The sequence below is a fragment of the Moschus berezovskii genome, chromosome 10, assembly GCF_049115385.1.
Source record: "Moschus berezovskii isolate FMDL1 chromosome 10, NW_MosBer_1.0, whole genome shotgun sequence".
In the NCBI taxonomy this organism is placed as follows: Eukaryota; Metazoa; Chordata; class Mammalia; order Artiodactyla; family Moschidae; genus Moschus; species Moschus berezovskii.
In genome coordinates this window covers 46404904-46421384 of record NC_142469.1, presented here as the reverse complement: position 1 = coordinate 46421384, position 16481 = coordinate 46404904, and the positions used below count along the sequence as shown (strand labels likewise).

General features: G+C 44.3%; 1 protein-coding gene across 1 annotated transcript in view; it reads left to right on the top strand.

Annotated features, from left to right (window-relative positions):
• LOC129561121 (uncharacterized) overlaps positions 1-16481 on the top strand; it is a 183306-nt gene that overhangs the window by 153761 nt on the left and 13064 nt on the right. The window contains 4 exon segments of the mRNA XM_055433524.2: positions 1452-1561; positions 13185-13334; positions 13907-13960; positions 14619-14786. Of these exon segments, the coding sequence (XP_055289499.2) occupies positions 1452-1561; positions 13185-13334; positions 13907-13960; positions 14619-14786 (482 nt within the window).

The window sequence follows — 16481 nt, the reverse complement described above, 5'->3', positions numbered from 1 at the left end:
CAATAAGTGTAGACATCTCTTTTGGAGAGTTTTGCTGAGAAAGGAGCAAAGGAATGAAGCAAAGGCTGACATGAGAAATGGGGTCAAGTGGAGGATTTTTATGAGGTTGAAGAAATAATGTGTGCTGTTGTGATGACTGGGCTTCCCTGGTGGCTCAGAGGTTAAAGCATCTGCCTCCAATGCGGGAGACCCGGGTTCGACCCCTGGGTCGGGAAGATCCCCTGGAGAAGGAAACGGTAACCCACTCCAGTATTCTTGTCTGGAGAATCCCATGGATGGAGAAGCCTGGTAGGCTACAGTCCACGGGGTCGCAAAGAGTCGGACACGACTGAGCGACGGAACGGAACGGTTGTGAAGGATCCAGGGAAACAGAAATGATGATATCAGAGAAAGCCAAATTTTTGGAGCAATGACCTTGAATAGGCTTGAGGGGATGGCCTCTCCCTTTATTGTATTTACTGTATCTTTCTTATAAAAGATAGGATTTTATATCTACTGTTCTACACCTTGCATTTTCCACTTAACAATCTATGAATTTTCTTTTCACATCAGTACATAGAGAAATTCTTCTCTTTTGTTACAGTTGCATACTATCCCATTGGAAGGATACACCATAGTTTGTGTGTTGTTTCTAAGTTTTTGATGTCCTAAACAATGCTACTCAATAATTGTGTATATGGCTTATCATATCCTTCCTTCGTGGCTCAGCTGGTAAAGAATCTGCCTGCAATGCGGGAGACCTGGGTTTGATTCCTGGGTTGGGAAGATTCCCCTGCAGAAGGGAAAGGCTACCCATTCCAGTATTCTGGCCTGGAGAATTTCATGGACTGTATAGTCCATGGGGCAGCAAAGAGTCAGACACGACTGAACGACTTTCACTTTCACTTTTTCACTTATCACATGTGTGTCAGCCTCGTTGCTGCCTCAGTACAGGAGCTAAAGTTCATATTCTGCAGCTCTCTACATTTCTAATCTGTGACTCTTTCTTTTGAATTTCCTGACCTTTTAAAATTAACTCAGTATTCAACTTGCTTGAATTTGTAACACTTAAATGTACTTAAATAGATAAATATAATAGCTCATTTATTTCTGATAGTTGTGTTAGGTCAAAATAATTGTTCAGTTACATGTAGAGACTTTATGAAAACAGATGTCATATAAGGTCAATAATTACATTTGATTTGGGATATTTAGTTATGGTAACAAAATATTGTGCACTGGGCTTCAGAGGTGTTTTCCAAATCTTATCTTAGGAATCTTGTTAGAGATCGCCCTTATTCCCACGTTCTGGAGGATCCTGTATCCTCAACCACCACCTCCCCTCCCTCACCCGTTAGTTTTTGTGTATTTGGAAATGACACCTTGCGTTATGTCTTGGACAGTCGCCAACTTGTAAGTATTAATAGTTATTCAATGTTTCCTGATACTATTATTGGTGTTTCTTTCCCTAGACCTTTGGAAACACCAAGTCATGGAAGAAAACTTTTCAATTATCAGACCGCAAATAGTTGAAAATTTTGTACAGAGATTATTGGAGAATTACCAGGATGGTGGATTAGAGGTATGAGGTGAAAATTAGTCATTCTAGAGTGTTGTTTGGTTTTTTTTTAAACAAACCCAAATGAGAAAGACTTTCTTTTCAATACATCTCCTAATGCTTCCCTTACTCCCCTAAAGTGAAGATATGAAAACAGCCTGAACTCAAAGTAGAAATCATATGTTACCATTTTAATTTTGGAAAAAGACTGATTTTTAACTAAGATGGGAGAGTAATTATAATATGCATGTTGGCTAATTTCAGATTTGGCCAATTTTTAACATAACCTTGGAGCTTATTTATGGATGAGTTATTTTTAGCAACATTTCCTGTTGTTGATTTTTTAGTACAAAAAATTTAAGAAAAAACAAAATAGCCTATGAAAACACTACCTAGAAAACATTTTTAAATGAACAATATGAAAAAAAAAAAACAGCTCCAAAAGATAGCATTTTCACATGTCCTCCACTCCATCATCTCCAGTTTCCTCTCCCAAAGGAAGCCAGTATCAATAATTTGTATGTATTTATTGGTATCTGGGAGTTGGTTATGGACAGGGAGGCCTGGCGTGCTGTGATTCATGGGGTCGCAAAGAGTCGGACACGACTGAGCGACTGAACTGAACTGAATTGGTATTTGAATTCATAACAACTCTATCAGTTCAGTTCAGTTCAGTTCAGTCGCTCAGTCGTGTCCGACTCTCCGCGACCCCATGAATCACAGCACGCCAGGCCTCCCTGTCCATCACCAACTCCCGGAGTACATTCAAACTCATGTCCACAGAGTCGGTGATGCCATCCAGCCATCTCATTCTCCGTCGTCCCCTTCTCCTCCTGCCCCCAACCTTTCCCAGCATCAGAGTCTTTTCCAGTGAGTCAACTCGTCGCATGAGGTGGCCAAAGTATTGCAGTTTCAGCTTTAGCATCAGTCCCTCCAATGAACATCCAGGATTGATCTCCTTTAGAATGGACTGGCTGGATCTCCTTGCAGTATAAGGGACTCTCAAGAGTCTTCTCCAACACCACAGTTCAAAAGCATCGATTCTTCGGCGATCAGCTTTCTTCACAGTCCAACTCTCACATCCATACATGACCACGGGAAAAACCATTGCCTTGACTAGACGGACCTTGGTTGGCAAAGTAATGTCTCTGCTTTTTAATATACTATCAAGGTTGGTCATAACTTTCCTTCCAAGGAGCAAGCGTCTTTTAATTTCATGGCTGCAATCAGCATCCGCAGTGATTTTGGAGCCCAAAAAAATAAAGTCTGACACTGTTTCCACTGTTTTTCCATCTATTTCCCATGAAGTGATGGGACCAGATGCAACAATGATATATAGTCAATACATACAACAGTCATACATATAGTCCTTGGAGTTTTGAACTGTTTACTATTGACAGAAAGTACCTTTCTAAATCAAAAGAATCTACTGAAAGGGCAGGATAGGAGTGGATATGTAGATATTTGGCTATAACAGAGTTTTTAGCATCTTTAACAAATTACACCAAAGTGCAGTAAGTAGGTATGACTCTAGTTTCCTTTGAAATTCAATCATTTTTAAAGCCTCCCTTAGCAAAATGTGCTCAGTTTTCTGAAACATTTTCTTCACATTTACAACCATTATATCTACTACTGTGGGCAGGAATCCCTTCGAAGAAATGGAGTAGCCATCATAGTCAACAAGAGTCCGAAATGCAGTTCAGTTCAGTTCAGTCACTCAGTCGTGTCTGACTCTTTGCGACCCCATGAATCACAGCACGCCAGGCCTCCCTGTCCATCACCAACTCCCGGAGTTCACTCAAACTCATGTCCATCGAGTCGGTGATGCCATCCAGCCATCTCATTCTGTCATCCCCTTTTCCTCCCGCCCCCAATCCTTCCCAGCATCAGAGTCTTTTCCAGTGAGTTAACTTGTCGCATGAGGTGGCCAAAGTATTGGAGTTTCAGCTTCAGCATCAGTCCTTCCAATGAACACCCAGGATTGATCTCCTTTAGAATGGACTGGTTGGATCTCCTTGCAGTCTCCAAGGGACTCTCAAGAGTCTTCTCCAACACCACAGTTCAAAAGCATCAATTCTTTGGCGATCAGCTTTCTTCACAGTCCAACTCTCACATCCATACATGACCACGGGAAAAACCATTGCCTTGACTAGACGGACCTTTGTTGGCAAAGTAATGTCTTGGATGCAATCTCAAAAATGACAGAATGATCTCTGTTCATTTCCAAGGCAAACCATTCAATATCACAGTAATCCAAGCCTATGCCCCAACCAGTAATGCTGAAGAAGCTGAAGTTGAATGGTCTATGAAGACCTACAAGACCTTTTAGAACTAACACCAAAAAAAGATGTCCTTTTCATTATAGGGGACTGGAATGCAAAAGTAGGAAGTCAGGAAACACCTGGAGTAACAGGCAAATTTGGCCTTGAAGTACGGAATGAAGCAGGGCAAAGGCTAATAGAGTTTTGCCAAGAGAATGCACTGGTCATAGCAAACACCCTCTTCCAACAACACAAGAGAAGACTCTACACACGGACATCACCAGATGGTCAACACCAAAATCAGATTGATTATATTCTTTGCAGACTGATTATATTCTTTGCAGCCAAAGATGGAGAAGCTCTATACAGTCAGCCAAAACAAGACCGGGAGCTGACTGTGGCTCAGATCATGAACTCCTTATTGCCAAATTCAGACTTAACTTGAAGAAAGTAGGGAAAACCACTAGACCATTCAGATATGACCTAAATCAAATCCCTTATGATTTTACAGTGGAAGTGAGAAATAGATTTAAGGGACTAGACCTGATAGATAGAGTGCCTGATGAACTACAAGACCTTTTAGAACTAACACCAAAAAGAGATGTCCTTTTCATTATAGGGGACTGGAATGCAAAAGTAGGAAGTCAGGAAACACCTGGAGTAACAGGGAAATTTGGCCTTGGAGTACGGAATGAAGCAGGGCAAAGGCTAATAGAGTTTTGTCAAGAGAAGGCACTGGTCATAGCAAACACCCTCTTCCAACAACACAAGAGAAGACTCTACACATGGACATCACCAGATGGTTAACACCAAAATCAGACTGATTATATTCTTTGCAGCCAAAAATGGAGAAGCTCTATACAGTCAGCAAAAACAAGACCAGGAGCTGACTGTGGCTCAGATCAAATTCAGATTTAACTTGAAGAAAGTAGGGAAAACCACTAGACCATTCAGGTATGACCTAAATCAAATCCCTTATGATTATACAGTGGAAGTGAGAAATAGATTTAAGGGACTAGATCTGATAGAGTACCTGATGAACTATGGACAGAGGTTCGTGACATTGTACAGAGATAGGAATCAAGACCATTCCCATGGAAAAGAAATTCAAAAGAGCAAAATGGCTGTCTGAGGAGGCCTTACAAATAGCTGTGAAAAGAAGAGAAGTGAAAAGCAAAGGAGAAAAGGAAAAATATAAGCATCTGAATGCAGAGTTCCAAAGAATAGCAAGGAGAGATAAGAAAGCCTTCCTCAGCAATCAATGCAAAGAAATAGAGGAAGACAACAGAATGGGAAACTAGAGATCTCTTCAAGAAAATTGAAGATGGGCTCAATAAAGGACAGAAATGGTATGGACCTAACAGAAGCAGAAGATATTAAGAGGTGGCAAGAATACACAGAAGAACTGTACAAAAAAGATCTTCACAACCCAGATAATCTCGATGGTGTGATCTCTCACCTAGAGCCAGACATCCTGGAATGTGAAGTCATGTGGGCCTTAGAAAGCATCACCATGAACAAAGCCAGTGGAGATGATGGAATTCCAGTTGAGCTCTTTCAAATCCTGAAAGATGATGCTGTGAAAGTGCTGCACTCAATATGCCAGCAAATTTGGAAAACTCAGCAGTGGCCACAGGACTGGAAAAGGTCTGTTTTCATTCTAATCCCAAAGAAAGGCAATGCCAAAGAATGCTTAAACTACCACACAGTTGCACTCATCTCACACACTAGTAAAGTAATGCTCAAAATTCTCCAAGCCAGGCTTCAGCAATTCGTGAACCATGAACTTCCAGATGTTCAAGCTGGATTTAGAAAAGGCAGAGGAACCAGAGATCAAATTGCCAACATCTGCTGGATCATCGAAAAGGCAAGAGAGTTCCAGAAAAACATCTATTTCTGCTTTATTGACTATGCCAAAGCCTTTGACTGTGTGGATCACAATAAACTGTGGAAAATTCTGAAAGAGATGGGAATACCAGACCACCTGACCTGCCTCTTAAGAAACCTATGTGCATGTCAGGAAGCAACAGTTAGAACTGGACATGGAACAACAGACTGGTTCCAAATAGGAAAAGGAGTACATCAAGGCTATATATTGTCACCCTGCTTATTTAACTTCTATGCAGAGTACATCATGAGAAATGCTGGGCTGGAAGAAGCACAAGCTCGAATCAAGATTGCTGGAAGAAATATCAATAACCTCAGATATGCAGATGACACTACCCTTATGGCAGAAGGTGAAGAGGAACTAAAGAGCCTCTTGATGAAAGTGAAAGAGGAGAGTGAATAAGTTGGCTTAAAGCTAAACATTCAGAAAACGAAGATCATGGCATCTGGTCCCATCACTTCGTGGGAAATAGATGGGGAAACAGTGGAAACAGTGTCAGACTTTATTCTTTGGGGCTCCAAAATCACTGCAGTTGGTGACTGCAGCCAGGAAATTAAAAGACGCTTACTCCTTGGAAGGAAAGTTATGGCCAACCTAGACAGCATATTAAAAAGCAGAGACGTTACTTTGCCAACAAAGTCCGTGTAGTCAAGGCTATGGTTTTTCCCATGGTCACGTGTGGATGTGAGAGTTGGACTGTGAAGACTGAACGACTGAGCGTGAAGAATACGACTGAGAGACTGAACTGAAGCTCTTCAAATATTCTCCATAATTTTACAATAAGCATTTCAGTTCTTACTTGTAAGGCAGAGAATTCACAAGGTTAGTGAGACGTACACTCTTCCTCAGAGTTCATATGTGATTTACATGTATTTGCTTTAAGCTTTCATTTATACCCAGTTTAAAACTATGTATTCTGATGAGGGGGTAAAGTTTTTCCTCCTGGGTCCCTACAGGTCAGTGTTTCTCCTTCAGAGATACAGAGGTGATTAAGGTGGGGCATGTGCAGAAAAATGTTTGTATCAAAAAATTTTATGACCTTCCTTAAAGGGAAGGAAATTCTTACACATGCTTCATCATAGAAAACATTCTATTAAGTGAAACAAGCCAATCACAGAAACGTAAATGCTGTGTGATTCCATTTATGCAAGGTATCTAATGTAGTCAGATTCAAAGATACAGAAAGTAGAATGGTATTTGTCAACGTATAGGGTTTCAGTTTTGCAACATGGAAAGAGTTCCAGAGATTGATCACACAACAGTGTGAATGTATTTCATGCCACTGAACTGTACACTTAAAAATGACTAAAACGACAAATCTTTTACATTTTTCCATGACAAAAGCAAAAAAAAAGTTTGTGGCTTAAGATCTGCTTGTCCTTTATCTATATACTTCACCCCAACATTGAAGACAGGATCTTCTAGGAAAGAAATCTGGGTGTTAATAAACAGGGCAAGCCCACATCAGGCCTAGCCGAAACTCAGGGTGCACTGATGAGGCTGGTAGCAGCTGGCGGTTGTCCAGGATGTTAGCTCTCTCCAAAATCTGTGCCTGGTGGGCCTCAAGACTCTTCTGGGTCATGTGTAGTGTCAGGGAGTGCCCTCTCTTTCAGTGCCACCCCCTACCTCCCATTCCTGGCAGCTCCTGTTTCTGGCAGCTCTTACTGAGCTGAATTTGGCCTCCCCACCATCTCCACCACGGATCCTAGTTCTTATCCTTGGGACACCACAAATCATGGTTCTAACCCGTCACAACAAGCCTTCAAATATCTGAGGGCAAGTCAGTCAGAGAAGCTCCGTTGGTGCCATTGCTAGCACGTGTGAATCTTCTGTAAAATTCCAAGTGGGGTGGGCTCCAGGAGGACACACCCAAACAGGTGTTTCTCTGGGTGGTGGGTAACAAGTTGTTACCCTTTCCTCTGGGCAGTGCAGCCTATATCAGGGACACAGACATGGAAATGAAGGAGGCATCACGGTCACCTGGCTGGGTGCCCCTGTGCAGAGCAGACCACACCAGCATGCAAGGAAAACCCAAGCCCCGCCTTCCTTCCTTCAGATTACACCAGCCTCCTTTCTTACAATCTCTCTATAGGAGTGCCCCACCCTCCTGGTCAGGCTCCTCTAATTTCATGGTTGTCTGACCAGCCTAGAGTGCCCTTGTCCTGGGGGCTGTGCTTTGATTAGCACCCATAAGTGTGTTGGATTTTGTCATAGGTGACTCATTAGGCTAATAGCCACCTGAAGCCCACACAAGTCCTTCAGGCATCCTGCTGCTTCCACATTATTGATCTTGTTTTTTTTTTTTTTCAGCCTGGTTCACTCTTTGAACCTCTTGAAATCTTTAAAAATCTGAATTTGTCATCCAGCATACTCGGTCACCCTCCCGAGTTCACATCAGCCTACCCTGAGTATCCTCATTCAAGCTTCTAATAACAGTATATGACAGATGAATCCCAATGCAATGCTACCCACTCTGGGTCCCCTCCACACTGAACGGTTGCTTTAGGCACAGTCTTGCACTGACCAGAAGCTTATTTGATTGTCCTGTCACTCAGTTCATGTTCTCCATTTGTCCAAAAGGACATCATGAGAAACCTTCTCAGATGTCCTGCCTAAACCCAGATACATTGCATCTGCTGTGTTTCCTCAGGGAAAAGGTTAATCTGATCTGACTATTCTTGAACCCATGTTAGTATCTTGTGATTTTTGCTTCCTTCTCCAAATTCTAGAAGACCAGACTTTCACAATCAGTTCTAATATATTGGCCAAATTTTATACCAAATATCCTGGCCTGAAGTTAGAGACTGACCTTTTTTGGAAATCAGAACTGAAATAGTCTATTTTGTGGATTTCAGAACCATTTTCATTCATATGCTGAAAGTCATTCCCTCATTCACCAAGTGTTTATGGATCTCCTTTTTTTCCAAGCACTTTATTATAGATATAAATGTAAAGAACACAGTCCTTGCTCTGAAAGAACTTATAGAAAAAGTTAGGTGAACCAGTGATATCCAGAAAAGGTACTTCACATTAGGCACTTTGATGGAGGCACAAATAGGGTGCTGTGGTAGCTTAGAGAAGGGGAACACAACCTAGCAAGGGGGAGCAGGGATGGGAAGTAGTCTGGGAAGAATTCCTGGAGAAGATTTTGTTTGAACCAAGTTATAAAGCATAAATCAGGATTGGCCAGATGAAAAAGGGCAGGGGAGGGAAGGCAGCAATCTAGGAAGGGGGTTCTAGCAGAGTTAAGAGTAAAAGTAAGCAGGGCCAGATGCTGAATGGCCTTGTGTGTAAGCCTTATGAGTTTGGATTTCATCCCAGAGTCAGTGGGAAGTCACTGAAGCATTTTGTCAGCAGAGGTAGGTTTTAGAAATATCATGAAAACACTGTGAGTGTGTGTGCCTGATGTTAGATGGATTGCTATGAGAAGCACAGTTTGTTCCAGCAGGGACTTTTGTCGTAACAAGGCCTGGCACCTGCAATCCTTCACCCAGGCTGAGTCTCCAGAAGAATACATGGGACACTGTGATGCTCTTCCAGGTAATGCCCTTCCAGGTGATGCCATCCAACACAGTTCAGGTTTAAGTGTTGGTGACACCTAAAGGGCACCAGGCCAACGGTCATCTCTCTGGTTCTTACGGAACCCAGGGGCCTGCGTTGGAGGGGAAGTTGGCAGATGAAGGCCCTTGGTGCTGCACTTTGACACTGAGCTGACTCTTAGTGACCAAGGAATGCAGGGATGAGTTGCAGAACAACTTTTGAGAAGCAAATTGCTCTGAGACCTCATACAAGAACAGTAGATGTTTCTCTGGGGGCTCCACTGCTGCTCTGGGAGGCCGGGCACCATCTGCAAAAGCAAAGGTCATGTGCAGAGAGGGACTGCTAGGAACTGGGAGTCTCCCTGCACCTCTCTGTCACCTGTCAGCCATGGCTGCCTGTCTGCCCCGCTCAGACATGGTCCACATTCCAAGTGCCCACTGCAGATGCCCTGGCGGGGCCCTTACCTCACTCCCTGCCTGCACACTCACCCTCTGTGTGCCAACCCCTTGAGCTGATCTTTCTGCCCAGGCTCCTAAGGCCTCAGTTGAGCCACTGCAGGGAAGGAAGCAACACAATTTCTCTGGCGTCTGGAGATGCTCCGGGGAGTACTGAGCATTCTCACTTCTTTGGTATAACACATACTTACTCAAGGCTTCCTTAACCTGGGCTCATTCAAATAGCATGCTGGCTAAGAGAGGATGGCAGAGGGCCATGTGGTTCAAGCCTGCTTTTCTGTTTGTTTGGGATCCTTTATCTGCAGTGGTTATGGAGGGTTAGTTTGAGAAGTGTGCTCTGCTGAAGAGCTGTGGAGGCCCTGTTGGCACACTGGCACTGCTGCTCAGGGCAGTGAGGGGTGAGTCAATTGTGGCTGACTGGGCCCCACCCACCCGGCTGAGGTCACTGGGCACACCCTGCTGGCCTCCAGTGCAGTCTCATGACTTCTCAAGGCTTCAGGCTTGCATTGTACTCAGTCCGAGAAGTGTTTCCTTTGTGGATGCTAATCCACGGAGCCTTGGTCCTGTCACCATAAAGGAGACAAGGTCCAGGGGATGGAATCTTGGTGTCCTTTGCCTCGGAGGCAGCAGCTGACTCTGGCTGTCCTACTGCTCACTTGCCAGGGGCAGGATGAATTGCCCTCACCCCCTTCAGCTGAGGGACCCCCTTGAGGAGGCCCTGGAGAGTGAGGGAGGGAGGCTGAGCACCACCCCTGACTGCCTGGCTCCAGCTCATAAAATCCTCCAAGACATTCCATTCTGGGTCTTGAGTGCATTCCTGCCAAGTTGCTGCAGTTGATAACTTTTACCAAAGTTTTGCTATTTTTTAATTAGCATATATGTTTTATTAATACATAGATTTTATATCTAATTATTTTAATTATATATACATTTTGTAAGTATATTAGAAAATAGAAATATGTATTAGAAAGTACACTCATTAGCTTACCCTTATTGATAGCCACTATTGTTATTTTGGTGCCTTTCCTTCCAAGCTTTATTTGTAACCTTTTAGAATTCATATCCGGAGAAGGCAATGGCAAGCCACTCCAGTCCTCTTGCCTAGGAAATCCCATGGATGGAGGAGCCTGGTGGGCTGCAGTCCGTGGGGTCACTAGGGGTCGGACATGACTGAGCAACTTCACTTTCACTTTCACACATTGGAGAAGGAAATGGCAACCCACTCCAGTGTTCTTGCCTGGAGAATCCCAGGGACGGGGGAGCCTGGTGGGCTTCCGTCTATGGGGTCACACAGAGTCGGACACGACTGAAGTGACTTAGCAGTAGCAGCAGAATTCATATACTTTTTAAACAAAACAAGATTATTCTATATGCCTTTCTGTTATGGTGTACTTGACTATATGTTATAAATATGTTTCGTTGTCAATAAACATACATCCACAGCACAGTTTTTGGTGGCTGTTTAGTATTTCCTTGTATAGATGAATGAGCAGATTCAACCTGTTTTCCATTATTAAGCACTTTAGGTTGCTTCCAATTTTCTTTTCTGTTGGAAGGACTACTATAAAGAACATCTGTTAACATATATTTTTGTGTATAACTTTTATCATTCTCTAAAGATAAATTCCTAGAAGAGGCATTGCTAGGTCAAAGAGCATGAATATTTAAAAATCTCTTCATAGACGCTGCTAGTCCACCCTCCAGAATACCTTGCTGATTTCCCTTCCCATCGGCAGTGATGAGCAAACCATTTTCCTCACTCCATCAGTACTGGGTTTTACCACTATGTGCCACCTCTGTTAATTTGCCTCAACAACTCAGCTGGTAAAAGCCTGTCTCTGCTCTCTCTGGAGGTCAGTGGCACGGAGGTTGTACTGATGGGACAGTGTCACCAGGATAATCAGATCAGAGCCAGGGGAACCACCCCAGGCTGGAAGGGAACCTAGTTTCTACAGCAGACTTCCAGCGAGCCTGGAGCAGTCCTGACACTGGAGGTTTCACGGGTAGTCACTGCATCAGGTGAGCAGGCTGAATCTTGGAGTGGGCCACACACACACGAACACACTTAGGGACACATAGAGACACATAGAGACCTATATGGATACTCACAGGTGGCAACATACACAGAGAGGTACAGACACAGACATGCACACAAATGGACACACACACTGGCTGATATAGACATGCAGAGACACACAAGCACTCCCGTGGACATGCAGGTGCTGGTAGGGTAGATCTGCCCTACTGCCCATATATTGGCTCCCATTTCTCTTGGAACCTAAAACTAAATCTGCCTTGGAGGGGTAGACTTTTCCTCTGTTCCTTAATGGCCATTTCTTCAAAAAGGTGTTGAAAGGGAAGAAATGGGACAGCCTAGAGAGTGAGCATTATGGCTCTTTGACCAAGGCAAGAGGAGCCCCTGTCAGATGCCCCACTTCAGAGGCCCCTCTGGCTCTGCTCCAGCCCCACTGTTCCCCACAGGAAATCCTCACAGCCAAGGGGATGCACCCACTCAGATCCCTGGCTTCCCTTCTGGACCATACTCTAGACACCTGGGGCCCTGAGATGCCCTGAATCCAGGGCCTTGTCCCCAGATCATCCTCCCCAGAGAGAGAGTGGACCTCACCACCTTATGCACACTCTGGCCTGTGGTATAGATGAGGACAGCTGTGCAAGGGCAGGGACAGCTGGGGTGCCTGCTTACACATATACAACCCTCCCCACAACCAGTCCCACAGTGTGATGTGAAGGCAAAGGTAGGGAGCGAAGAGTGTCAAACTGTAAACTATACATCGGGGCCTACTTCTCCCCCAGGTAACCATATCTCCGCACTGAACTCAGAGTTGTCCAAGAATGATAAAATCAAACCTGATCTCCCAAGTCATTTGAAGGTCTGTTTTTCAAAGTGGAAGAATTAAACATTTTCCGTTTAATAGTTAGCTTGATTTATAACCATTAAATATTTAAGACACTTAGACATCGGAATGTGAGCTTCCATTTGTACTTTTTTTTAAATTGAATAATTGCTTTACAGTATTGTGTTGGTTTCTAACAAACATCCACAGGAATCAGCCATGGGTTTACCTATGTCCCCTCCCACTTGAACCTCCCTCCCAGCTCCCTCCCCATCCCCACCCTCTAGGTTGTTACTGAGCCCTGGTTTGTGTTTCCTGAGTCATACAGCAAATTCTCATTGGCTATCTATTTTATATATGGTAATGTATGTTTCCGTGTTACTCTCCATACATCCCACCCTCTCCTTCCCTCCCCCCACCCAGCCGTGTCCATAAGTCTGTTCTTGATGTCTCATTTGTACTCTTATCCTTGACCCTGCAGATGTTAGGACCAGACCTAAAAGAGAAGCTTGCAAGGCTGACGCCAGTGTTTTTCGTTGGAGGATGAATGGAAGTGGGTCTGTGAGCCAAAGCAACGTGTGCCGTGAGCACTCGTGTGGTGGCGCTGCCCTGGGGGAGCTGTTGTGAGTGATGCCCCTTCCCTTTCAGGTCACTTTCAGGAAAGACCACCTCGAGGCCTGCCTCCTTTCACTGGGTTGTGATGTGATGGCCAGAGAACGTAGCAACTTCGAGAGCTACTCCATGTGTTATGAGCATATGTTGGAGCACGTTAGACAGAAGCTCTGCCAGAAGGAGCAAGTATGTTCCCAGACAGATGAGAAATACACTGGGAAATGTGTGGGTAGGGAGGCCCAGGAGTGACTCCACAATGCGAGAGGTGTTCTTAATGTAAGAATTCAGGGTAAATGGTACTCTCCAAATTTCTTTTCTTATTGGCTTATTTCCTTGGGCTCTGGTCTTCTCAGCTGGGATGGTGATGGCCCCAGCAATACTGGGTTGTATGCCTTGGAGGCTTCTAGTGGGGAATATAAGAGGTGAACAACAAGGCAGCTGGCCCTTTGGAGAAGATCCTCAGCTGACCTTCCCACTCTCAGCAAACATGGGGAACTTCATGCTGTTCCTGGTCCAGCAAGAATCCAGGATCCCTGAGTAAACTGTCTTCAGGATGTGCATCGTGGGTCTCACTGATGAGACCATCTTAAAATGAGATCCTGTCCCAAAGTGCAGTGGGGCAACAACTACAGTCTTGGCTCCAGTTGGAGCTTGAGGATCTCAAAACGAAGCACCAGTAACACAAATAAGAGAAGTCTGGAGCATGTTGTACTGAATAAATGTTTGAGTTCGGCGGTTCACTGTTTTTTCCTCTTTAGGAATTAGACATTATACGAAGAGGTCAAAGTCCACCTGAAGACAAGGCTGGTCAGGTAGGCCAATTATTACTCTAAAAGCTTTCTTCTCCATTTTTCAAATCCACAGTCTCAGCAGTAGCAAGACATTGGACATGCTGCTATCATCTTCTTGAGCCTCTTCCTGTAGAAATCCTGTCAATGACTGGTCCCTTGCAGTCCCCTCCAAAGAGTGTGTTTGTACTTTTTAAGCAATGAAACTTTTTTTCCCTTAGTTTTTTTTTGGTGACTCTTGTTATTTTTTATTGCTTTGTTTTTTCTTTTTGTTGTTACTGGTTGTGGTGGCGGGGGTGGGGGTGTTGTTTTCTTCTCAGGTCATCATGCCATCTGAGGAAAAGGTAGTTAGGCTAAGGTGTCAAGGGAAGGCCAGTTTGGAAATGGAAGCCAAGACAGTTGAAGTATTTTCTCCATATGAAAAGTGCTTAAGTAGCATTTCTTCTGGGTTCATTCATTCGTCAACCGTTTATTGAGCACCTACTATATGTCTGGGACTGTTCTGGGACCCTTGAACCTTCCTTAGCTTCTGCCTGTACTTGCACAACAAGATATTCACCTTCTTCATTGGGCCCAAAGCAGAGTGCCAATTCAACATTGATATACAAAGAACTCTTTCTGCAGTGGCTATTTGGAATTCCTGAATTATTTCCCATTAAGAAAAAAATATTTCTGCCACTAGGTTGCAGAACTCAGTCACAATATGATCATGGAAATCACTGCCCTGAGAGCCCGACTCACAGATTTGGAGGAGGAGAATCTAAATCTCAAAAAGCAAATTAGAAAAGAAGTCCAAGAAGAATATGAAGCATTAGTCCAAGCTTTGTTTGTGACATGTTTGCACATCAAAGTAAGTGACCTGGGTGGGATGTCTGGACAGTTCCATGGAGGCCCGGGTGTACCTGACTCCCATGGTGGCTGTACGGAGGGATCAATAACAGAGTGGGCTTTGTGACAAGAGATTGTCGGGTCCAAGAATGCCCCAGCTCTAGGCTTTCATTGAAGAGAATGAATCAGCGATGGGTGGTCATAATTTTACCAAAAGAGACACTAAATTTTAAATGATTTAGATATTTGTTATTTTCCTCACTCTACTGCATTGTTACCATCTGATTGCTGTTGAGACAAGGGGGAGTTCTTCTCCCAAACCCCAACAGTTTTATGTTACTCTTTTGTCTACTGAATAACCATCCAAAACAGGAGAGGGCAGTACCCTAGGCCAGGCCAAGCCCCAGTGTAGGTAGCAACAGCTACCTCCTAGAAGCTCACTGGGCAGATTCAGAATTTGAATCAGCTTTTGAAAATTTTACAACCCTCAAAACTCCCACTAGCTAGGCACATACAGTGTCAGGGAACTGCTGACCTGTCAGTAAAGGTCCACTCAGAAGAGGAGTGATGGGTGCACATGTGCCCATAGCACCGTGGAAGCCTGTCACTGTCTTATGACTTCTGAGCAGCTGTAAGATGGAGACCCATGCCTAAAACAGGCCATCATGGAGCCTGGTCCAGCAGCCCCACGAGTGAGAACTGCAGTACAGCCATACCTCCCCCTGCTGCTACTGCTGCTGCTAAGTCGCTTCAGTCGTATCTGACTCTGTGCCCCCAAGTCCCCCAAATCTGCCCCCTTCCCTGCTATCAGATGCTCCGCAGAGCCAGCTCCACGTGGGTCCTTCCATCACTCCCTCCTCCCAGGGGATTCCAGAGTGGTTCCTGGACTTGTTCCATTGAGAGGAGTTTCCACTGAGCCTCTCTGCCTTTATCTGGTTATTTCAGAGAGGACTGAACATTGCTTCTTACTGTGAAGTGTCCATAAAGTACAAGTGCTTACAAATATTAAGGGATCCAAACCAACTTGCATTGGGCGTGGCACTGCAGGAAAGTGTAAGCAGACAGTGAAGTCTAGAATTTACTAAGCCATCTTTCAGGTGTGAAATTTTTAAAATATTTCTTAGGTTTCTTTTAGCTTTTGTCAGATTCCAAGACGAGAAATTCTTAACTTTTCTCAGGCTCAGCTAGTTGCACAAGCCCCTGGTGGTGGGGAATTCCTGTTTTACCCCAGGGTCCCAAGAAGGAGGTGAAGCTTTTGCTGTGTGGTCACCAGCCAAACTTTCTGCTGTGTCTCCCCAGCACTAACCTCCTGTTTCCTCTCCAGGGAAGTGGTTCAGAGGTGACAGGACACCCCACAGTCACTCCTTACCCAAGGATTCTGGGTCTTCAAGTTGTACAAAGCAGTGAGCAAGCTGTTTCACCATAAGCTGTTAGCCACAGCCACTCAAAACAAACGGGCTGTTTGATAATGAGATTTCTGCTGGAGCCTACAGAGGGAGGCAGCTAGCCTGATTCCTTCCTCTAATGTGTCTATTTTAATGGAGTTCCTTGTTAGTGGCTCATGGATAGTGTCTTATCTGCTCAGATTCTGCTGAGTAAACCTCATAGCAAAAATCCCTAGGTTCAAATTCCCAAATAACCCTTTGTGTGTGTTTCTGGTGCTGGGGGGCGGGCGTTGGGGGAGTGGGAGGGTGATTTGCTTTTCCACCTGCGACAT